The sequence below is a fragment of the Musca autumnalis genome, unplaced genomic scaffold (assembly GCF_047663935.1).
Source record: "Musca autumnalis isolate F117 unplaced genomic scaffold, ASM4766393v1 scaffold_1, whole genome shotgun sequence".
Lineage (NCBI taxonomy): Eukaryota > Metazoa > Arthropoda > Insecta > Diptera > Muscidae > Musca > Musca autumnalis.
In genome coordinates, this window is record NW_027411644.1 from 121,589,028 (window position 1) to 121,614,560 (window position 25,533).

The window sequence follows — 25,533 nt, forward strand, 5'->3', positions numbered from 1 at the left end:
TTACAGATAATTCGGTTAAAACTTGTTGGTAAAATTCTCAAAATACCTGAAATCTTACCGCCCGATTTCATGGGGGCTATTCTAAAACATGGACCTATGTCTACTAGTTATATAAATTTATTAACATTTAAGAACCCTAAATGTCAATTGATAGCTAAATCGGTCTGAAAATGCAGATAAAAACGTCAAAATGCCGTAAATCGGGGGTACCGTTATATGGGGGCTATACCAAAACGTGGACCTAGTTCCACAACTTTTGTTACATAAGTTTAGTTACACTTAAGAACCCTAAATGTCAAATTGTAGCTATATCGGTCTGAAAATGTAGCTAAAAACGTCAAAATACCGTAAATCGGGGGGTACCGTTATATGGGGGCTATACCAAAACGTGGACCTATGTCCACAAGTTTTGTCACATACGTTTATTGACATTTAAGAACTTCAAATGTCAAATTATAGCTTCATCGGTCTGAAAATGTAGCTAAAACCATCAAAATACCGTAAATCGGGGGGTACCGTTATATGGGGGCTATACCAAAACGTGGACCTATGTCCACAACTTTTGTTATATAAGTTTATTGACATTTAAGAACCCTAAATGTCAAATTATAGCTACATCGGTCTGAAAATGTAGCTAAAAACGTCAAAATACCGTAAATCTGGGGCTACCGTTATATGGGGGCTATACCAAAACGTGAACCTATGTCCACAAATTTTTATTATATAAGTTTATTGACACTTAAGAACCCTAAATGTCAAATTATAGCTAAATCGGTCTGAAAATGTATCTACAAACGTCAAAATACCGCAAATCGGGGGGTACCGTTATATGGTGGCTATACCAAAACGTGGACCTATGTCCACAAGTTTTGTCACATAAGTTTATTGACATTTAAGAACTTCAAATGTCAAATTATAGCTTCATCGGTCTGAAAATGTAGCTAAAACCGTCAAAATACCGTAAATCTAGGGGTTCCGTTATATGGGGGCTATACCAAAACGTGGACCTATGTCCACAACTTTTGTTATATAAGTTTATTAACACTTAAAAACCCTAAATGTCAAATTATAGCTACATCGGTCTGATAATGTAACTAAAAACGTCAAAATACCGTATATCGGGGGGTACCGTTATATGGGGGCTATACCAAAACGTGGACCTATGTCCACAACTTTTGTTATATATGTTTATTGATACTTAAGAACCCTAAATGTCAAATTATAGCCAAATCGGTCTAAAAATTTAGCTAAAGCCGTCAAAATACCGTAAATCGGGGGGTACCGTTATATGAGGGCTATACCAAAACGTGGACCTATGTCCACAACTTCTAATATATAAGTTTATTTACACTTAAGAACCCTAAATGTCAAATTATAGCTACATCGGTCTGATAATGTAGCTAAAAACGTCAAAATACCGTATATCGGGGGGTACCGTTATATGGGGGCTATTCCAAAACGTGGACCTATGTCCACAACTTTTGTTATATAAGTTTATTGATACTTAAGAACCCTAGATGTCAAATTATAGCTAAATCGGTCTAAAAATGTAGCTAAAAACGTCAAAATACCGCAAATCGGGGGGTACCGTTATATGGGGGCTATACCAAAACGTGGACTGATATAGCCCATCATCGAACTTGACCTGCCTGCAAACAAAAGACGCATTTTCCCAAAATTTCAGCGTCCTATCTCCATTTTTGTGGATGCTAGAGTGATTACCACAGACGGACGGACGTGCTCAGATCGACTTAGAATTTTACCCTGATCAAGAATATATATACTTTATAGGGTCGCAAATGAGTATTTCAATGCGTTACAAACGGAAAAACAAACTTAATATACCCTCCATACTATGGTGGAGGGTATAAAAACAATTAAAAGTAAATCGAATAAAATACATATGTATACTACAAAGTTTTTAAATATTACTATTCGGTTCTGGTACCAAAGGGTTTGAACCCAACAGGCGAGCACACTGGTCCATATCTAGTTCGTCCTCTGAACCATTTGGCAATGTGACAATTACCTTTGGTCTATCGCCATTTATAAGTTTAAAAGAAGACAATTTGCCTTGCCTTCTAAGCTTTCGACAAAGGTATAAAAGTTTGGATGACGTTTGGTTCAAGTGGTCGTTGAGATAAACCCTACTGTCAAAATTTCCACCGATGACATCACATAGCAATATCTGCTGCCCTTTGTGGTAGTTGGCCATTATTGCGTCTCTAATATAAACAGAGTTAAACTTGACGAGTATGGATTTGCCTTTGGACATGTAGCATATGTGCTGAATATCCTGAGGGACTAATGTGATGTGACATAGAGAGGCTATTCTCATTATAGGTTGTCTTAAGTCTTGTATGGCATCTGGCAAACCATTTATAATGATGTCTGCACGATTTAGCCTTCTTTGCTGGATATCATTGTGGGTAAGCAGTTCGTTTATATTATTGTTACAAGATGTTTCTGACTGCTTAGTAATTGCCAGACAACTTATTATTTCTTGCTCAACCATTTTCATTCTGGTATTAAATTTGTGTTCTAATGAAGTCATTATTTCACAAATACGCTTTTCCATTTCCTGTACATAATTTCGGATATCGGATTTAAATGCGTCGAACTGTGTTTCCAAGCCGGTGGTAAATCTATTAAAACAACTGTGTATATTTTCGAGTGCACTATCATCAGCATCCTCAGTCTCAGGTGTATTTGTTGCAGACTTGTTTTTCCCATCATCAATAACAATGTTAATTTTCTTTCTGATGCAATTGGGACATTTATATAAGAATGTCTTGGTTTTGTACAAAAAGGCATGTTGTTCTTTCGTAATTTTAACGCAGACTATATGATAGTACTCATTGCAAATGCAACAGCCAATGCTATGTTGGTTTTGAACACTTTTGTTGCATTTGGGACATTTATAAACATGTTTGTTGGATGACATTTTCGTCAACGATATCCAATATATGTTATTTGGCCTGTTTTTGAGGCAAATTTTAAGAAAATGTGTTGACACTATATTGATTTTTATTGTGTTTTTTTTAATACTTTTCTTAAGGGGAGTACACATTATCATTCAAAACTGACAGTCAACGTACTTTTAGCAGAATTTTCCGGCAAATAACAACTTTTAATTAGCTAAAAACGTTTGAAATACAATATTCACGGTATTTTTCAGAGACTACAAAAGAATTTTTTCAGTTAGGCTTTGATATTCACGAAATAGACCTCGATGAATGTCAGTTTTGCTTGTCAATGTGTACTATACTTTACCATTATTGTTTTGTTAAATAAAACCAAGGAAATTATGTTATCTATTTTCATTCATTGAAATTGTTTTGATTTTTTTATTTTGAAATCATATTGTTTCATATTACTTGTAAATGTAATGTTATTTATTATAAACGTTAAGATGGCAAATTCTCTTAAAAAATATCATTACGTAAAAAATATGTTTGTGTTGTTTTTGCATATGTAAATATATAAATAATAATCATAATACAATTAAAATATTATTTCATTAATTTAATAAGTAGCAGAAATAGTTAATTATTTTTCGAAAGATCACACCAGAACATTGTTGTTGCTCATAGTGATGCCATAGTCACTCTCCTATCACATGTATGTACATTGTGGACTGGCGTGGTCTTGCTGGGTGTGATTTTCTATCGAAAACAATTATTTTTTCTTTGTTTCCTTTGTTTGTGATGGATTGTTGTTGTTATAGTCTAGGAGAATGAGTATTGCAACAGGAGGAAAACAACTGAATGTTTAAATTAATTGATTAAGTGGTTTGGTTGTTTTGCATTCGGAGACTATTATTGAATACTACATCACAAATTTTATTGATTTCTATTAATACAAACGCAGATGTAATACAAACTAAAAACTATTCAAAGGATTAAAAAAAACAAGGTATAATTTATTTTGATTTTGAATGAAATGAGCAGACGGCATAAGAAATTGAATTGCAAAATCGCAAGAGGAAGTAAAAATAAATCACACTCATAAATTATGGAAAACTGCACATACATACATGCGTATGTGTAATGCATTCATATGTGTTTATGTATGTATATGTTATTGCAGGCAGTCCGTTTTTTAGAAAACCATCATCAGCATCATCACGAGACTTTTTAAACTTAAAAATAATATCTACGCTAATGTTAATTAAATTACACAAAATTAGCAGTTACACAAAAAATGAAATACAAAATAAATAGATTCGTTTAATTATTAAAAAATAATAAGTATATAAATATAATTACAACTATTACAAACATACATTAATTAGTTAAATCAAGTGTGTTGTTTTCGTTGCAATATGTTTTGTGTAAAAACCCCTATTTATTTTTGAAAAGCGTTTTTCATGTACATTACTTTCTCTACGATAATAGTACATGGTAGTAGTTCGTTCTTTTAATATGCAATAAATAATACACATACATACTTTAGAAGTACAAAACAATTGTTAAATATAGAATAATAAGTTGTTTAACAATGCCACATTTCAACTGCCTTATTAAGATGTGTTTTAAATTTGTTGTTCTTCTTTATTAACGATAATCTAATTGTTGGAATATTGGATTTGTACTTGAATTTTTATAAGTGTAATCGAAATACAAGTCCTGTTTAACAGTGTGTAGTTTCGGTTTAAGAATGTTCGTCCCTTCAATAAATAAATTGTATATGCACACTATCTTATGTGGAAATTAGCAAGCCTATGCATATTTGTTGTTAGCAATCATACGAAATCTGTAAGTTTGTCTCTTGCTTTTTTCTCCCACTCGAGGTTCGACTTCAAATTTTTTGGAGTTTTTTTTCACTTTGCATACATATTTATTTGTACGTATGTCTAACACTCGTTCATAGTTACTTTCCCTGTATATTTCTTGGACCATTTGTAAATTTGCGTTGGACAATTCTTGGTAAATATGACATTTGTAAATATGTATGTTTTTAGTAAAACACGAAATAGGATATAAAGCGTAATCTGAAATGCAGGCTACTCCCACTCTACAAAGATAGTTAAACGAAATAAGTATGACCAAAAGGTCATCCGATCGATTGTGATTAAAAAAATGTCTGGGCTCTGGCCAAATCTAACAAATCATATTCATTGAAACCTTATGTTATAAAAAACACATATAAAATATAACATTTTGGTTCAACACAATTCAATTAATGCTTTAACTGTGCATTGTTCTGCTGTCCACTCCCCACTGACTTTTCGATTTCTGTATTGTGGTTTTAAACCGCTATAAGTTGAGATTCAAATACATATTGATTAATATTGGAAGAATATGTGAATTGCATTTTGTGTACTATATTAACTATGAACAAAATGAAGTTGAAATTTAAGAACGAACATTTAAATCGCTTTAAAAAACGATAAGGCTTGTCGCACTTAGATCAGTATGCTAATTTAATTTGGAATCACACAAGTAAAAAACAGAAACTAAGGCTATTCAAACACCGATTGTAAAAAAATCATAAGGCAGTGAAAATAGCAAACCATTTCAAATTCCTTTGCCATTGAGGAAGTCATGTGTACCAACCATTTTACCCATTTGCAATAATTTCTTTTGTTGACATTATAACACAATTAAAATTTAATATTTAATCTAACCCACTACTGTGAGTTATTTGTACATTAAAAAATATATATAATAAAAATGTGTGTTCTTGTAAATTTGCAAATAAGTAAAATGTATGACTTACAAATGAAAATAATATTGCTTTATTTCTATGAAATAGCATATATTTTGCTGATGTTATATCATAAACTTAGATTGAACAGAAATTTAGTCTACTAATACAAAAATATGTTGGCATATCATTTTTTTTATTTTTTGAAATGATAAATTAAATGTATCATTTTTATTGATTTGTTATTTATTTTAGCGGTTTTTATGCTTATTTTCTTCTTGTTTGTTTACCATATATTTATAGTTTGTTGTTATTTTGTTTGCATTCTTTTTTCTGGTTTATTTTTGCCATTATTTTGTTATTATATATATTTTTGTGTGTTGGTTTTCTTATTTTTTGCATTATTGTTTTTGTAATCGTTCTGTTTACATCATACAATATAAATGTATAAAAATTAAAACTTACTCTACTATTAATCGGATGGTTTAACCAGACCCATCACTTTGCCCTCAAATAAGGGAAGGATATCGTTGTCATTGACAATTTCTTCTTGAATCACTGGACTGTCAGGATCTTCACAATGTGTTTTAAAGAAAAATCTAGAAAGAAAAAGAAAAACGATGAGTATTATTTCAACTGTAGAGGGGTAACCGATTTGTATACCTAAAATTGCCCTTTTTGGGTAAGTAGTCCTTAAATTGCTTTAGTGTGGGTTGTGTACCGGGTATTTTAGTTCTATAAGGATATTCTTCATCACAAAATGAAAACACAACTGTTGTGGTCTCTTGTGGTTTTGCGGGTAATGGAGGCGGGAGCGATTGATGGTGTAAACTACTACTGCCACTGCTGCTATTACTAAATGAGGCTGATTGTTGTTGTTGCATGGGTGGCAACATATGCTGCTGTTGGGTATAGCGACGAGACCTTCTAGTCTCATCTTCCAGTCTTCTTTTGGCCTCTTCCAATTTAGAGGCTGTACTCGTGCCAGAACGTGAACTACAGTTTAAAAGACAAGTAAAAAAATCAACCTGCTAGAGTCATATGAATTTAAACAAACCCAATTACCTGTTATCTTTGTACTTCATTAGAGTATCAGCTGAGAATAAACTTATGCCGCTATCTGTATTCATGGAAGGCCATTTATTTGTAAGCTTCCTTGTTGAGGAACTATGGTCTGGCATTGACTTTGAGTGTTTCATTGAATGACCGCCTAAAAAATAATTTGAGACATGTTTATTCCACGAACTGAAAACACTTTGATTCATTAATTCTTACACCGATATTTCAAAACAAAGTACCGGCTCCTTGAGCAATAATTTGTAAAAACAAGTAAGAGGTTGTTTACACTATCTATCATTGTCATATGAAATTTTCCATCGTTATACAGTCGCTAATGTGTGCAATATTGGGGATTCACCTTACGCTATTTACTTTTTGCAGACAATTTGGAGTTGATTTAGCCATGTCCGTCCGTCTGTCTGGCTGGAGCGCAAAATAACTCTCGAAAGGATCAATCGATTCGGTCCAAAATTTGGCTTTCGTAATATTTTGTCGAAACTTAGTTCGGTCCACTCCTTCCGGTACCTCCCCCACAAAAGTTCGGAAATGTCCGGAAAATTTGTGCGCACGATAACGCTTGAAAGAAGTAACCGATTTGGTCCATACTTTGCACATCGTGAATTTTCTACCAGACTTAGATGAGGTTCCAATATGGATTCAATCGGTCCACACCTTCGGGTACCTGCCACACAAAATTTCGGAAAAGTTCAGTTTAGGACCTGCTCTCGAATCGCTTTAATTTGGTTGTTAACAACTTGTATTCCCTGCTCCCCATACGACGGTAAAAGTTTCATCACGAGCAAGTCCATACTTCCTGAGAAAATAGCCTGAAAGGTAAAAAGAACCCCTATGACACCGTGTGTAGTGGTTGGAGCGCAAAATAACTCTCGAACGGATCCGCCGATTTTGTGCAAACTTGGTTTAAGTTCGAAGATAAGACATATCGGTCCACTCCTTCAGGTACCTGCCCCACAAAAGTACAAAAATGTTCGGAAAAATTGTGCGCACGATAACTCTTGAAGCGAGTGACTGATTTCGTCCATACTTTACACATCCTAATATATCTACCAGATATAGATCAGGTTCAAATATGTACTATATTTGTCCACTCCTTCCGGTACCTCCCACACAAAATTTTGGATTCACTTTAAGACATGCTCCCGAATCACTTTGATTATAGTTGAAGCAACTTGCATTCGCTGCCTCAATTACGACAGTAAAAATTTTTCAGGGGCAAGTCTTCTTGGGAAAACAGCCCGAAAATTGTAAAAACCCCTATGACACCATATGTAGTGGCTGGAGAGCTCGAACCGAATACTGCGTTCGTCCACACTTTGGATATTGTAATATTTCTTCGAATATTAGGTGAAATTCGAAGGTGGTGCTTATAGGCCCACTCCTTCCGGTACCTCCCCCACAAAAGTTCGAAAATATTCGCTAAAATGGTACGCGCGATTTCTCATAGATGTAGCAACCGATTTGGTCCAAACATTGGATCTCTAAATATTGTCGAAACTTAGTTTATGTTCAAATTTGGGCCCTATCAAATGTTCAACATGTCTGTGTGGTTAAGGGTCTGCTCGAGGATCCTTTGGACATTTTTACCAAAGGTTTTCCTAGCGATATTATTTTCGTAGGCTAGTGTAATAAAAAGCCCTATCTATCGATATCCCCGCAAATTTTTGAGCTCTAATCCTATCCATACTTTTGTCGATTCATACCCCCTAAATACATAAGTATTTTTTTTTTTTTTTTTTTTTTTTTTTGGAAAAAAAAGCCGCACAGGCTGGCGGTATATCTCTGTCGGCAAAGCCGACTGATACTTTTTTACTTGTTTTTATTATTAAATACATGTTTATTAACTTACTTATACTCATGGCACCATCACTCAACATGCCGGAGTCATGGGTTATTGTACGCCTTCGAGATGGTAAAGGTGGGCAGGGTGACATTGTACCAGGTGAGCGATGTGGCGTTTGATCTTTCCAAACGCGTGAAACATGCTGATCGAGTATATCTTGATCATTGTCCTCGTCGATGGCGAATTTCTCTCGTATGGCTTGTGCAAAAGCACGATCACTGGCAAGTCGTTCATTGGTCGGCATAGATTCATCAGGAAAATGCTATAATACCAAAAAAATATAATATAATCCAGGATGTATACACTTGGGTTATGACTTCTTTACATCCTTATGATATTATGATGAGTTTTTACATAAGATTACGTAAAATCTTATTTATAAAGTGATTCGATAAAAAAGCTTCCGCACAAAAAGCTTTTAAAGTTTTTATTTTTCAGAATTTTTGATAATTTTTTTGAAGTCACATTCATCCGTGCAAAAGGAAATACTTTTCTGAGAATTTTTTCATTTCATAGGATGTTTAAATTTTTTTCGAAGTGGTTTGAGCGGAACCTTTTTTAAAATAAAATCGGATTAATGTTATTTTAGGCATTAATAGGCAAAAGTTCATTCATTCTCACTACAGGAAATCATTTTTGAGAAAAAATGTCAAAAATTCATAACCCTAGTATACACGTTGACTTTGGCAATACCTCTAGTCGGGCTCTATCTTCTAGGTCTTGTTTTCGTTTAACTTCTTCTAGTTTGGGTATTAGTAACGCTATCAACTCGGACTCCTTTAACGGTCGATGTTCATTTGAGTGAAGACGCTGAGTACGTGGTATTACCTGAAATGTATGTATGCATATGAAGATATGATATATGTTAATGTTCTAAAAAGCAATCAAACATACTTGAAAGGTATTCGTTTCTTTATTTGCCATGGCACTCTGTCGTATAGCTTTTGTTTCTGTCGAGCTATGTCTTCGTTGTATATATGGGCGTCCATCCCTAGAAGAGGAGGAGGTATATGGAGAAAAGAAATGAATGACACTGTGATTTGGAAAAATCTATTACAAATGGGTTGCAGCGACTTGTTTGTATATGTACATATATACATACAATCTGTTATAGTTCGTTTGAAATATATAACCTTTGATTACTTACATCGAACAGCTTGAAAGAGACATGGTATCAGAATCAGTTCTACCGCCTGAACTGACACTTGCTCTTTCCGAGTCTACTCGTGAATTTGGTACGTAGGAGGTATTTGTCTTCCCCGTATAAACATAACCATGAGCACTACACTCACATGCACAAGTTTAGATTATTTGGACAACAACAATTTGTTTTTGGAGCAACGTGTTTGATTTGGTGGAAAATAGTTGTAGTTCAGAGTCCATGCAATTAATTCATTTTTAGAAATTAAAATCATAGAAAATTAATAATTAAATAATAACATAATAATAAAATAACAACAATAACAACGAAAGCACACAACAGTATTTTATTATTCGTTGACAAAGTGGTTGTTTGTAGGATATTATTCAGGTTGAGGTGTCGGATATTATTTATGAGTGTGTATTGGAGTCAGTGGTGAGTGGGTTGTGCATTTTTAACGGTAACAGTAGAGATGTTGCAGTTGTAATTGGATGATGGTTTTTTTTGGATGGATATTTTGGTTTTGTTTACACGTGTGCAGATATATAAATGAAAGAAAATAAAAGAAAAAGAAAACAAAACAAATTATAAAAAAATCATTTTATTAAATATAATTAAAAAATATAATATCTATGCAAAACTAAAACTATTTTACTGAAAAAAAAAAACTAATGGCCTGTTTCATTAAGGCAAACGGGGAGCTCGTTCTTAAAGAGAAAATAGCGTTCAAAAAGATTACGATAAAAATGGACTACAGTTGCCGAAATACATTACTGTTCACTATAATAGGGTACGGTTGGTCACATTATGTATAACTAAAAAAATGTGTATTCAATATTTATTTTAGGTTTTTTTTTCTTAATGACGATACTTTTTGTTATATTATATCGGAGTCACATTTGCCTCAAAATAAATCAAAACATTGCACTATAGGTAATTTTCCCTGTTTTTGAGACAAAAATTAATAACGACGAAATTAAAGAATTTATTAACTTCTTATATTATTTATGTGTAAAAGTGAGATAAAACAAAGATTTTTACATATAAATTCGGATGTAACGAATAACGTTTATAAGCAACTACATATATAACGAACAAAGCTGTTTCATCCAATGCCATATTCATTAGTTTTCTTATACACAACAAACTGTTGAAAATGACAAAAATTTTGACCCCGCGGGTGGAATTGTTTTTACAATTTTGTATATTTTTTAAATATACGTTAGTAAAGATGAGTTTAGTACTGACTTCAACCGTATGAATGATTAATATGTAAAATAGAGATAAAATATAGATTTCTACTGCCGCACCGTTTATAGAAAACCACGAATATAACGAACAATTTGTCGCTATTACTTATTTTACTGGCAATGAAATTGTAAACAACAATATTTTTTATATTTATTATTTATTTTCCCATACCAATCTTCCACAATTTTAAGACTTTTTATTGAGAAGTAACCTAACAAAATCTTATGAATATCAACAAAACGGGCAAAATCAGGATTTGAAACCTAGTAATATCAATACAGAAGACTTTCTGTAATGTGTTCTAGGTGGCAAAGTCACGGTCAATTTAGAAAAAGTCTATATGAAGTGAGTTAAAAAAAAAAATAAAATATTTATTTCTGACTTTTTATGTTTTTTGGTCGCTACACAAAATGTTTAAACTATATTATATATAAAATAAATTGCACTCGCAATGGCCAATGTATTCCATTTTACATATATTTATATTCGGTTTGTTTTTCCACGGTTTTAAACACATTGAACTAGGACTTATAATTTATTTATTTTTTTAGTATTTCTTAGAAATTCTCACTTTAACTGAAATTTAAACCGCGATAATGGCGCTATTTTAAAAAATAGCATTCATATTAATAAATTTCGACATATTCTTTTTCAACTAAACTATTTGACTCAAAACTGGGCAAATTACCTATAGTGCATTGTTGGTAAAATACAAATTCATCACATAAATACGAATTGTGAGCAATATTTAATTATTTTATTATGTTGTGATGGATTTCAGCAAAAACTTTTGACAGCAAGAGAAATCTAAGGCGCTAAGATACAGAGGGAATGTGAGTCTTGAGTAAAAGGCATACATAAATATTTTGACAAAATCGCCTTTTGCCAAAAGGTTGCCTTCGTTAATAAACGGGATTTTAAATGTTTATGTTGTTGCTTTCAGTCCTAATCATAACATTATTTTTGCATGGCTAAGCCTTGTCATAAGAATGAGCAATGATATGCGTACTTAAAAGTAGAATAAATATGGACCATTTGGCGGTACACCACGTAGGACGGGAAGGCCAATGCTATAAATGGAACGAGCATCGTGAGGGTATCTGAAAATATATTCTTATTTCTGCTAATGGGACAAATATTTTGTATTGGAAGAAGATTATCGGGTATGTTCTGAGACACACTTCACGCTTATTTTTCGAGTATTTTATGGACGGTCTTGGGTGTACTCTTCTTTTTAAATGCCCTAATGAATCTTAGCCCCAAGAAATTCGCAAAAATAGGAGTAAATGGGGTGAACAAAATGCTTGAGGCGTGAAGTGAGAGGTGAAGTGTGTCGCAGAACATACACGTATATTACCAAAACATGAAACAACAAACAAGAAAAAATATATTTGCCAAAATCATGGCGCATATTCCAATATAGACATTTTAAAATTTATTTATATAAGCCTACAAATGCTATACATGGGATGTTAATCAATACAAGGGCACTAGACAATTCACTGCTCAGTAGGTTACTATTGGGGTATGAAACAAAGTTTTAGCCAGTTAGGTGAACATATGATTTTATTTTCTTAGTTACATTTATAGTTTAATTTATATGCAATTAGTTACGGTGTTGGCGTTACATATTTTAGGCTATTGACACTTACCCAGGTGGTCGTATTTCCAGTCTTCTTTTTTGTGTTGCTAATAATAAATCCCGTGTTAAGCGCATTGGCATATCAGCTGAAACGCGGCCTCCTTCTACTCGTAGTTTCTCAAAGTCATCGCTTAATGACAGTTCCGAATCTTCATGTAGGGTGGGTAAGGTTGAGCTGCGAGGTAGGGTATCTGTGGCACTAACTGAACCACTAGAACTTGCTGAAGTTGAGGGGCCATACACGCTGCCACTAGCACTGCAACTACCAGTTGGAGCACCAATGCCGGCACTAGTACTCGCGGGCAAATTAATGATTTGACCCAATGTACTGCTCGATTTCCCAGTACTTGTGGAAGCAACCACAAGTGGCAGCGCACATGCACCACCACTGGTTCCACCTCCGCCACCACAACTAGCACCACTACTACTACTGCTACCAGTACTACAGCTACCGGCCCCCGTGGGACCACCACTACTGCTAAATCGTTCGTGCGCAGCAGACATCTGTTGAATGTAAAGTATGTACATTTCCGAACACAAAAATGATGGATAAATGTTATCTCGTATTGTGTTTTCGACATGTTTTTGCATGCCATCGAATATGTTTGGACTGAGAGGTATTTCATTTTTAAGTCCCGCCTTAATATTGCGTCTCAGATCTTCCGATACAGACAGTTGGCTCTTACGCAGGAATCTTGAATATAAATTGATATATAAACAATTTGTGATTTCATTGTCGGTGGCTCTCTCTCGCTCAATTACCTGTATATAGCCTGTATAATTTGTTTTATCTTTTCAGGATCCGTCTGTTGTTTTAAACCCTCACAGGCAAAATAGAAATTCAAGTGATCATTATAGGCCGGTGCCTCCTCTTCCACGTATTTTTTGAACAATTCCACACCATCACGATCTTCCAGTAGATGATTGAGTGTTCGGGCCCAATTCAAATAGGATGGTGGTGAATTACGTAAATGTTCTCCTACCCCTTCGGTCATCTGAAATAAAAGTGATTAAATTAGTAGCTGGTTGACTAATAGACTTGTTTTCTAAAATCTGGTAACTCTTAACCCACTTAGCGCCGAGAATTTTTTTGCGAGTAAAGTTAGAATTTTATTTGAAAATGATATTTTTGGGACTATTTAAGCATTTTTTAAAAAAAGTTTAAAAAAAGTTTTCCTGCAAACGGTCCATCTTTTAAAAGTGCCGAAAATTTTGATGGGTAATTCTGACATGCCAATCCCTTGCTTTTTGATTGAGAAAATACTCTTATTACATTGCTAACAAATCCCTGACTTTATATGAACATTTATGATAACATTTTTATCGCATATTTACATTTTTCATCAAAAGTCGAAAATTATAAAAAAATATCGATTTTTTCCATATGCTTGCGTTTTAGGCCAATTGCGTGGAAATCTATATAGACCAAATGAAGCTTTATAAGCATGGAATGACAGATAACAGACAATACTATAACAAAATGCAAAATACCCCACAAAAATGTGCGAATATTTCCGAGTTTTACGTCAGTTTTTCTATCTTAGTGGCGTTTAAACTACCAGTGGCTTTATGTGCGTTAAAAACAATGCATCATTCCAATTAACGGGAAATTAAGGGGAAATACATAGTGCCATTCTTATATCATATCTTTAAAATCCGTTTTTGGCGTTCCTCACTTCATGAAAAGATCCCACACTTCGAATTACTGGATATTTCTTCCATTTACAATAAATTTTATCTTAAATAAAAATATGGCAATATCAAGCCAAAAACTTAGTTTACTGAAATCTTGATTGATTTGAATTCGATTCGATAGGCCATAGCCCCATTATTATTTTTCTTAAAGGAAAAATAGGTTATATGCCCGATACCAACCAACATTTAACTAGCGAAAGGATATAATAGGCCAAAGTCCCATTACACCGCCCGACAATTTTCAAAAAATTTTGTTACACTTGAACCGGACTATATACGTTTGAAAATATAGGCAAAATGGAGTAAAATGGTATTTTTAATTTTTCGTTTTCTCATCGTTTTGACCTTTTAGAGGCAAACAAATTTCAAAGGTCAACATTTTTCAAAAAATATTTTAAATACTTGTAATCGTCGTACGATGCTGGTATTGGTGTCATATTAAAGAGGAGAGTATAGGCTTTATATAATAATTATTAATTATTGCATTCCAGGATAAAAAGGACATCAAAAATATCCTTGAAAAATTAAGTTAAAAGTGGGCATTTTGGCAGGCGCATATCTTCTAAACCGCGAAGAATTTCAATTTGTTCATGGAGGCAAATTTGTAGATCTTGTCATAAAGAACATCAATTCTGGACAAATGAAATCCACCAAACCTCATTTTCAAGGTCAAAATTGCCAAGGTCAAACCCCTAGAAAAAGTTATAGAAGATGATGAAGATGAGATTTGGTGGATTTCATGTATCCAGAATTTATATTCTTTATGACAAGAGCTACAAATTTGCCTCCATGAACAAATTGAAATTCTTCGCGGTTTAGAAGATATGCGCCTGCCAAAATGCCCACTTTTAAATTAATTTTTCAATGATATTTTTGATGTCCCTTTTATCCTGGAAAGCAATAATTTATCATTATTATATAAAGCCTATACTCTCCTCTTTAATATGACACCAATACCAGCATCGTACGACGAGTACAAGTATTTAAATTAAATTTTTGAAAAATGTTGACCTTTGACATTTGTTTGACCTCTAAAAGGTCAAAACGATGAGAAAACGAAAAATTAAAAATGCCATTTTACTCCATTTTGCCTATATTTTCAAACGTATATAATCCAGTTCAAGTGTATTTTTGGCTGTCGGACAGCGTTATTAGAAGCTATAGGTGGTATCGGGCAGATAACACCTTTTTATGATTCTCTATGAGGATTCGAATTCAAATTGTTCAGCTTCGAAATTAAGTTTTTACTTTCAAGTCCGTAGTGAAATTATAATAAAAAAGTGGTTTTATTGAATGCTATGCTTCTTACCTTTCTAACACGACTTTCTTCTCCGGGTACAGGTGGTCTTGGCCCACAACACTCATTATCATCATATTTTCGATGACCCGATGTATGGCTCATGCCACTCTCAATCTCTTCAGACTTCTCAAGACGTCCGTATTTATGGTATTTTCCGTATAATGTAAGTGTTTACGTTTTTCGCCGGTTTGGTGCTAGTGATCTACTTCTCTTCCTCTTTTTCCCTTTGTAAATCTTACTTACACTAAGTATTTATTATTGTTGATTACCGGGAGTGCTGTTTTCTAATAATAGTAACTTAACCTCTACTACGGCTGTATGTGCTACTATAATTTATTTATATGTATGTATCTATGTAGTAAGTAGGTATGTATGTATATGCTTCGTATCCAATGACGATGTATTTATTTACAGGTGTATGAGAATGCATTAGTATCAGGATATCCTAATTACAGTTGGATCTGCTGTTTGGTTGCTTGTGATGTCAATAATTTAGATAAGTTCCGTTTTGTTACGGTTTGTCTGTGTATGTTTTACGTTTGACAATAAAAATAACGTAACGTACAAATACAATTCGCTATTGCCCTTTTATTTTCCAAAAATCTGGAGGAAAATGGAAGATATTTCTTAGGGAAGGCAATAATACAAGGCCTGTAAAGAAAGGAAATAAAAATACTTATTAAAAACATGTTTATCAAAAAATGCCGATCTTAACAAAAAAAAAAAAAAAAAAAAAAAAAATGTACCACAAATAATCAAATATAAAATTACATATTTAGTTTATCATTTTTTCAATAGAGCTATTTCTGTATCATCTACAACATAAAAATGCCGACGAACAAAGCAACACACTGCCGGAAATGTTGAAAAGTCAAATGTAAAATCCGACACAACCGTCAAGTTAACGATGGACAATACCTTAAATAATATGTGTGTTCGTTTACTCAAAATTTGTACAAATTGTTACTGGATGTTGTTCGTTTACTCTACAGTACAATGCAAAAGACCTTAGTCGATTACAAGAAGTTACTGGACTTGTACAAATTTGTACAAATTGTTGAGTAAACGAACACACCTAATGTATCAACTCATTTTGTTAGCAATAAAACGATATTTTTTGTAAATCTAATAGCAATCAATTATTTTCCATTTTTGGACTACAAAAAATTAAAAAAAGTTAGTGTTCAGAACCAAACTCATAACTTTCAAAGGCTACGCTAAGCGTTTGTCATGAAAGCCATACAAAGATTTGAACAAAAAATTCAACTTTGTAAAAAAAAACAACTTGCATTTGAAAGAGGAAATAAGATAGAGGATAGCGAAGCCGCCCCACAGTCGATGTGTCTGAGGCGAAACATGCATGTCACACAGTGGTGATTGTGTGGGTTCGTATCGTCGGCTTTCCTTTTTCAAAAAGCATCTTGGTCAGTAAGCTCGTCTCTAAAGAGAAATTAATTAAAAAATTAATAAAAAATGACCTTCGCCTAATAGGCAAAATTTTCAAATAAAAATAAAAAAAAAAACGTTTTATAAAATGTACTTTTTTGTAAGTTCAAATATAATTTTTTACAATTTCAATACTATTCGAGCCGATTGAGTTCATAAATGATAAGTATGTAACAAACATTAATTCAGCTGAAAAACACACCCAAAAGATATATAAGTGCAAGGATCTTCACGTCCACTTTTATTATTTATAGATGGTTTAATAGTATATCACCATTAGTTAACCAATAATTGGAAACAAATTATCGCTCATTTTTGCCGATTTAAATTTGACTTCCCCATTATTACACACAAAATAAAATAACTACTTTCAACATATTTTGCAAGGTGTTAAATTTCTGTGATTAAACGTGTTTCATAAACTCAAAAGACTTTTTTATTGATTTATGCCAAACTCGTAGTAATTAAGCTAAAACTCCACGAGATTTAGAGATATCAACATGAACATTTGACACAAGACAAAGTAGAAGTCGTAGAAATAATTGCAAAATTGATCTTTCCTTCATTGATCGATTGCGTAAAAAAAATATTTGATTTTACGGAAATAATGGATAGAAAAAGTAAAATTTTCAATTTTTGGACAAACAAAATTTGAAAAATAAAATATCCATTACAAGATTTTGATGTCTTTACTAGATTTTTATCTTATGATTAAGATTTTATTTAATTTTATGTAAAAGCTCATCAAAATATGGTATAGGGATATGGGGTTGTAAAAGAGTCATAACACAGTAACCATCCGAATTTCATATTTACGTACTGTTACGAATGCAGCTGATGGGTTTAAATAAATTTAGTTGATTTTTCGTTAATGTAACAATTTGAATTGTAATGTAAAGTTTTATTACGCAGATACTTTATTTAAACAACAACAACACCAACAACGATGTACAATTTTCTTAATCATTCCAGTTCTTACTTTAAATGTTATTTGGTCTGTCTGGTTACTTTCCCAGCAAGAATTGTCAAGCAAGAACTTTCTCAGAGGGTAAGGAGTTTTTATTCTCTTTTGTAAGAAAATTATAAAAAGTAAACAGACACCTTCCACGCAAAAACCAAATACGGCGGAATTTTGGAGTTGGGTTTTAGACGTTAAACTGAACAGTCGGTTAAAGAAGAAATAAAGGAAAGGTTTTTGTTTAGTAAATAAAGTCGGTTCCAAATAAGAAAGTAGAAACGTAATCTGAAACGAAACCTGTTTTAATTGGGGATAAAGCGTATCGGGAAATAAAACAACATATACACGGAGATTGGTTGAACCTGATTCCGTAACAATACAATAACTTATACGAAATGTACCGAAATATATAAACATTCGGGTTTTGAAAAAGGAACGGCTAAAACTGAGAAAAGAAAATAAAAACGTGACATAATCGATATCTTGGATGTGAGAACATACATACAATTTTTGGAGGGACATTTTTAGATTTTTTTCATGTAGAAAGTCTGATCTTGTGTTGCTTTTTCAATTCAAGAACAAAAATTACGTGGAAGGAACTGAGCTAGAAGGACAAAATATTCTATAAGAAGCTTCCTCATTGTATTTAACTGTACATATGTTATCTCAAAATGATGAAACAATATCGCCAATAACTCCAAGCAGCGAAAAACAGATATTTGTCTCATATCGGAAACCCATTTTACGAGGGAATCTTTTATAAGATTCAATCTTTTATAAGTTCTATTATAATAAACACTATGAATAAGATAATTTCAGTACTGTATATCAAGCTACTACCCTTAAACTGATAACAACATCACAAATACTTTTACTGACATCCGTCTACATCCCCAAACGGCATGCAATCAATTCCAGTGAGTACAAGAATATAAATAGGCATACGTCAAGGTTTATTATGGGTGGTGATTTCAACGCCAAAAATACGTTCTGGGGGTCGAGGTTAAACAATCCAAAAAGAAATGAGCTCTATAAGGCAAAAAGCGTTAAGTTCGGCCGGGCCGAACTTTTTTTACCCTCCACCATAACATATTCTGAACTAAAACGGAAAAATTATTTTCTTTCCGGTCCACAATTTTAGGCGGAGATATTTTGTGAACACTGATACCTAAATAAGGTAAAAAGAATAAAAAATGTATTCAATCGGTAGAGAACCTTATATGGGGCTATATCAAAGTGAAAATCGGGAGGTACCGTTATATAGGTGGCTATACCTAGTGGAGATATTTCGTGACCACTGGAAACCCCAAACGTGAAATTACAGGTAGTTCGGTCAAAAAATGTAGTTGAAATCAGCAAAATACCGAAAATCGGGAGGTATCGTTATATAGTGGCTATACCAACACATGGACCTATGTTCACGGTTTTTGGTGGAGATGTTTTGTGATTACTAGGAACCTCAACTGTCAAATTACACGCAATTCTTTCAAAAAATTTAGCTAGTATCCTCAAAATACCTTTAATCGGGAACCCCAAACGTGAAATTACAGGTAGTTCGGTCAAAAATGTAGTTAAAATCCACAAAATACCGAAGTCGGGACGTACGTTATATGGGGGGCTATACCAAAAAGTGTTCCGATATAGGCCATCTTCAAACTTGAACTGCCTATGGAAAAAGACGCTCGGGAGCAAAAATATAGCGCTCTAGCTCAATTATTGCAAACGCTAGAGTGATTCTAACAGACGGACACGGCTAGATCGTCTTAGAATTTTATCCTGATCAAGAATATATACTTTGTATTGTCGCAAATGATTAGTTCGGTGTAATAATAATATACCCTCCATACTATGGTGGAGTTTATAAAAACCTGATGCGATGCTGTGTCAACAGGACAATCAACATACTGGCCCACAGATACAAGCAAAATACCCGATTTTATTGAGTTATTATAATTAATAAAATACAGATGTCCAGTATAATGCTAACAAATGGATATGATATAAACTCCGATCATTCGCTAGTATTTATGACCCTTTTTGAGAAAGCTACCGATATAAAGGGTGTTTTTTTAAGCTAGATAGAACTTTAAATTGTAAAAAGTAACACAAAAAATTAAATTTTGATGAAACTTTTTTTTTATTTGTTTTAGTATACTTTGACAAATCATCATGAATAGACTCACGCTTGAACAACGCTACGAAATTATCCAAATTTACTTTGAAAATCAGTCGTCGATTCGCGCAACTTATAGACGACTTCGTCATTTGTATGGCGTTCAGCGATGAGGCGCATTTTTGGCTTAACGGGTTTGTTAATAAGCAAAATTGCCGCATATGGAGTGAGACCAATCCACAAGAGACCCTACAGACTCCATTACATCCAGAAAAATGCACCGTATGGTGCGGTTTTCGCGCTGGTGGCATCATCGGACCTTATTTCTTCAAAAATGAGGCCGGAGCTCGCGTTACGGTCAATGGAGATCGTTACCGCACCATGATCAATGATTTTTTGTTTCAAAATATGGAGGCCCAGCATTGTTCGTGTTATTCGTAACATACGGCCAGCAGTGCTCGAAAAAGTGGCCAAAAATTGGACGTCCAGAATGCACTTCGTCAAGAACAGCCGCGGTGCCCATATGCCCGAAATCATTTTCAAATGTTAATGTCACGTATTGATCTTTCGAATAAAAAAAATTTTGATTACAATTTAATTTTTAAAAAAACACCCTTTAGCAGAATCACCATTTCTAACAAACAAATATACTGATTGGCAATATTTCAAGTATGTTCTTGAAACTTCTACCATGCAAATGACGAGCCGAATACACACGTTAAAATCGATGAAGATGTTGAGTCGGTCACCAACTTAATTCAAAAAGCTGCCTGGCAGAGCACTCCAAACAATCATAAGAAAAGAAATGATATCAATGAAAAAAAAAAAAAAAACTGAGAAAGATATGGCAACAATCAAGATTTCCGACAGACAAAACGAGGCTTAATAGAATATCTTATGAGTTAAGCTTAGAAATTCAAAAATATAAAAAGCAGAGCTTTAACAAATACATATATACAGGGTTTAGGTAGTGATAAAACTTCCGATTATTCCCTATGGAAAGCAACAAAGAAGCTAAAAAGACCAGTGACTCAAATATCTTCAATATATGGTAGGCGTTAATTGGGCTAAACTAATGCACAAAAACTGAATTGTTCTCCACGCATCTTAGATCCCATAACGGTACAATTATTGATGTTGATGGCGATGGCGTATTTATTCCAGAGGTGAAGAAATGGAGTTCTAGAACAATTTCATAAGGAACTGAAATTGAAAAATCTCGAATTGCTTAGACATTTGCCAAATAGAATAATAATCAAGCAAACTTAAATTTTCAATGTTACGTTTAAAAGTCTGTATGTACTCTTATTCAGGAAAGTTGCAGAAGTTATAATGATACCAAAACCTGGAAAACCTCCTACTGAAGTTAAATCATATAGACCCATTTAGCTTTTGCCAATTTTATCAAAATTATTTGAAAAACTTGTACATGAACATGCTAAAAAAATGGGTTAAGAAACGCGCATTCTACAATCGATCAAGTTCACCGTATTACTTATGTTATTGAAATGTCTCTAGTATTCTTGGACGTATCCCAAAGTTTGTCATACAGGTCTTCTTGAAAAAATTCGAAAACAACTACCAATGAAGTATTGCACTTTGCTAAATTCATATATTCAAAACCGTAAATTTCGTAAAAAAAATATGAAGACGAATATTCTCAATTAAAAAACATCTAAACAGGAGTCCAGCAAGGAAGCATTTTGTGTCCACTTCTGTATTTATTATGTACCGATGCAGCAGAACTTGATGGTATAACTATGGCGATATTTACATATGACACAGCCATATTAGCAGTTGCCAAAATAGAATATGAAACAAAACAAAAACTCCAAGTATCCTTAACTCAGTAGTAGAATGGGCAGAAAAATCTTTATAAATAAAAATCCAATGTCGTTCGTTGGTAATGGCATCAGTTGAGAACGGCTGGACCGATTTGGATAATTTTTTTTTTGTGAAATATTTGCCATAACCCGACTTAGGGTTTTATGCAAAGAAAATTTGACAGCGAAACAAATGGTTACGCCCACTTTTTTCAGTTTTCAATTTTTATCTTTTTTAAAAAACTACTGAACCGATTTTTCTGAAATTGTCAGGGATGGCCCCGGGTAAAATGGGCTACAAATTTTGTTGAATTTAGGAGGGGGCGGGGTACTTTCCCTATACCCTATTTCTTTAAAAATGCTATATTTTCAATAATTGCGAATGTATCGGGGTGGAAATTAATTTGCGAGACAATTGCGGTTGTGTATCCAACCTAACCTACCTTTTTAGGACCCAAAGTCTTGACCACGCTCACTTATTAAAATATGTTACATCTACAAAACTATTGAACCGGTTTTCCTGAAATTTTCAGGAATGTAATTTACAGAGAATGTACAGGGATGGCCCCCGGTGAAAATAGGATGCATATTTTCTTGAATTTCGAAGGGGCGGGGTACTTACTTCCCTTTGCCTTATTTAAGAAACGCCATATTTCTATGAATAAAAATCAAATGCCGTCATAACCCAGCTTATGTTTATATGGAACAAATTTTTACCAAGCCCAATTTCAATTTTCTGCATCAAATATACAGCAAAAGCTCAATGTTATGAATTTCGGAGTAGGTGGGGTACCTTCCCCACGCCTTTCTTTTAAACGCTCAGAAAATGTTTAGGAATGTCACATGGTCCAAAATGCTATATATTTGTTTTATAATCGCTAAATTTGCTAAACGTATGAGTTCATCGGCTTGCAAATTAATTTTCGAGACAACGCACAGTGGATCCACCCATTGGCCAAAAATAACAAATGAATGTAAAAATTTTGGTACAACTCTGACAGCTATGACATGGACCTTCATTCGTTGTGAATTTTGTAATGCCAATTCGATCATATACTTAAATTTGACCTATGGATTTAGTCATGATGCCCACCAGTGCCCACCTCGGGAATAATTTTCCAAAGTAGGTCATGGGTTTAAGATTATTCAGTATTAAAATAAGCTGTCATCTAGTGCCAGACTATAAGTGGTGGGTCGCTGACTAAAGCTGCCCTAGAATTGGGTTTCTATGGATATAATAGCGTATAACTCGGTTATCTGACCACGTACATTAACATAATTGGCAACAGTGGCAAGATGAAGAAATCATCTTCCAAATTTGTCTTACGTTGGCAGTACGCGCCTTCCAGGAAGAAGGCTATAAGATCTATATTAAAATTTTTACCAATTTTCAGACAAAAATGTTGATTTTTTAATCCGCTAAATTGGTTGGATTTTATGTTGTTTTGGAGATTGTTTTGTTTCTCCAAGCCTATTTTTGCATCATAAGATAATCGGGGCCTTTGTTCATGTCATTTTGTATCAACAGCATAAAACAATTCTTACCGTATACCTCCAGAGGGGAAAAGGGGGAAAATGTTACGCTCGTGGTTTCTTAAAACACTCTTCGCAGCAGCACAAAGCTGTAACCGGCGCATTGGATTGATTTTTACACTCTAAATATTTTTGGCCACTTTCTCCATACAAGTGGATCCACTGTGCAAAGGTGGTTGCGCTCCCGATCAATAAAAACGATATATTACAAATTTCCTTAAATGGTGAGGTTCATCGGTCCATCAGTCATGAAAAAACTAAAACATATAAGTCTCCATAAGCGGGAGGATTCGATTTTACCATCTTTTCAACTTTTATAATTAGATCGTTTTAGGATAAAGACAGGGAACAGCACCAATGGGCGAAAAAATCCGACAAAGTCGTAAGGGAAAGAAAGGTAACAGATAGGGTGTCCAAAAAACCGGTTTTTCCAAACAAAACGGTTTTCGGTTAACCGAAAATTTCAATTATTTCTAAAACAGGTTTTCGGTTTTCAAAAATTGTCAAAACCGGTTAACCGGTTTTGTTAAATAGGTATAAATTTGCTTATAATGGACGTATATTTGATTAAAGATGTGCGGCAAGGGGTAAATTAAGTATAACGACTTCGTTATTATATAATTATCTCATAATATCCTTGTTATTTGACAATAGACCTCGAAGTGGGGACAGCAAAATTAAGACCGAAATTTCTGCCCTACACGCAGAGAAAAAAATATGTTTGATCCAACAATATTCCAAGAGCAAAATATGTATTGTTAACATATTGTTGGATTCCTCATGTAGTATTGTAAATCCAAAAATAGTTTGTGTCAATTGAACAATATTTCTCTCTTTTCTTCGAAAATTTATTTCTCTTCTCTCGCTATTCGATGCCGTGTTGAAAAAACAATTTTGGTGAGTTGTGGTGTGTTTGTATGACATGCTGCCTTTACCTTTGTGTGTATGTACTTGTGAGACTCTTGTTTTTATTTGTTTCTGTTTTGTTTCATTCTTCTTTCCTTTTCATGTTTGTTATGGTGTTTAATTATTCCTTATGTTGTGGTGGGTTCTTGTGGCTTTTTGTTTGTCTTTGTTGTCAGCCAATGCAGCAAACCATGTATTGTGTTCATCAATGATTGCAATATTATACGCGACATTTATATCCAAGTTATGCGAAAAGTGTATATGAGAAGTATATGCACTCAAATCAAAAATTTCTGGGCTGGTTTTCTGTATTGACAATACTTTTTGTAAACAAAATAGATTATGATAGTTCCTACAATCGGTATTGTTAACGATTTTAACAATATTGCGGAAATTCGAAAGTTGTTTTTGTTTTCTATGTTTGGAACAAAAGATGGTATTTTTGGATTTGGATTACAATGTTTGAACAAAACAAATACATTTTTGGAACCAAAACATATATTTTTGTTCCAACAAAAGCGAAAAATATTTTTTCTCTGCGTGTAAGAAGGTAAAAGCCCTTAAGGCCTGCGTACATAAGCTGCCTTGCCTGATTGCCTTGATTTCCTGCTTCATTTCTGACATAATAAGAAGTAAAAAAGTGTCAGTCGGCTTTGCCGACAGATATATACCCTCAGCCAATGTGAAGTGAAACTTCCAACCAAGGTCTTTAGGTGACCTGAATTTTGTGGCGTTTTTTGGACATTTGAACTTGCCGACAAAAATGTGGATTAGGAACTAACATACCCTTAGGGAGGACCGATATGGGCCATTTTAGAAGATAAACTAAATATTGACAAAATATTAGGAGACATTTTTTAAATATTGGGAAGAAGTACCGGAAGTTGGGGACCGATATTGCCCCATGACACTAAGTTTGGATATAATATGACGAACACCAAATATTGGACCAAATCGGTTGAACAGTTCGAGAGTTATCGTTCTCTCCGACAGCCACATATGGCGACATAGGGATTTTTTACACCTTTTGGGCTGTTTTCGTAAGGAATGTGGGCTTGCCCCTGAAAAAAACTTTTATCGTCGTAATGGAAGTAGCGACTGCTACGCACAATTTTTCCGAACATTTTTCAACTTTTGTGGGGGAGATACCGGAAGG

At 33.8% G+C, this 25,533-nt stretch overlaps 1 protein-coding gene across 2 annotated transcripts in view; it reads right to left on the minus strand.

The window, feature by feature from the left end:
* Positions 1–5,919: 5,919 nt before the first annotated feature.
* Axn (protein axin) overlaps positions 5,920–25,533 on the minus strand; it is a 121,344-nt gene continuing 101,730 nt past the window's right edge. Inside the window, exons 4-13 of one of the 2 annotated variants that reach the window (XM_073991688.1) lie at positions 15,608–16,249; positions 13,366–13,598; positions 12,614–13,297; positions 9,717–9,851; positions 9,464–9,560; positions 9,263–9,397; positions 8,576–8,831; positions 6,715–6,859; positions 6,313–6,645; positions 5,920–6,248 (exon numbers count right to left, since the gene is read on the minus strand). In XM_073991688.1, coding sequence (XP_073847789.1) covers positions 6,122–6,248; positions 6,313–6,645; positions 6,715–6,859; positions 8,576–8,831; positions 9,263–9,397; positions 9,464–9,560; positions 9,717–9,851; positions 12,614–13,297; positions 13,366–13,598; positions 15,608–15,700 — 2,238 coding nt within the window. In that variant the 5' untranslated portion in view covers positions 15,701–16,249 and the 3' untranslated portion in view covers positions 5,920–6,121. The remainder of the gene's footprint in view (positions 6,249–6,312; positions 6,646–6,714; positions 6,860–8,575; positions 8,832–9,262; positions 9,398–9,463; positions 9,561–9,716; positions 9,852–12,613; positions 13,298–13,365; positions 13,599–15,607; positions 16,250–25,533) is intronic. The other variant, XM_073991698.1, reaches the window with a different exon arrangement.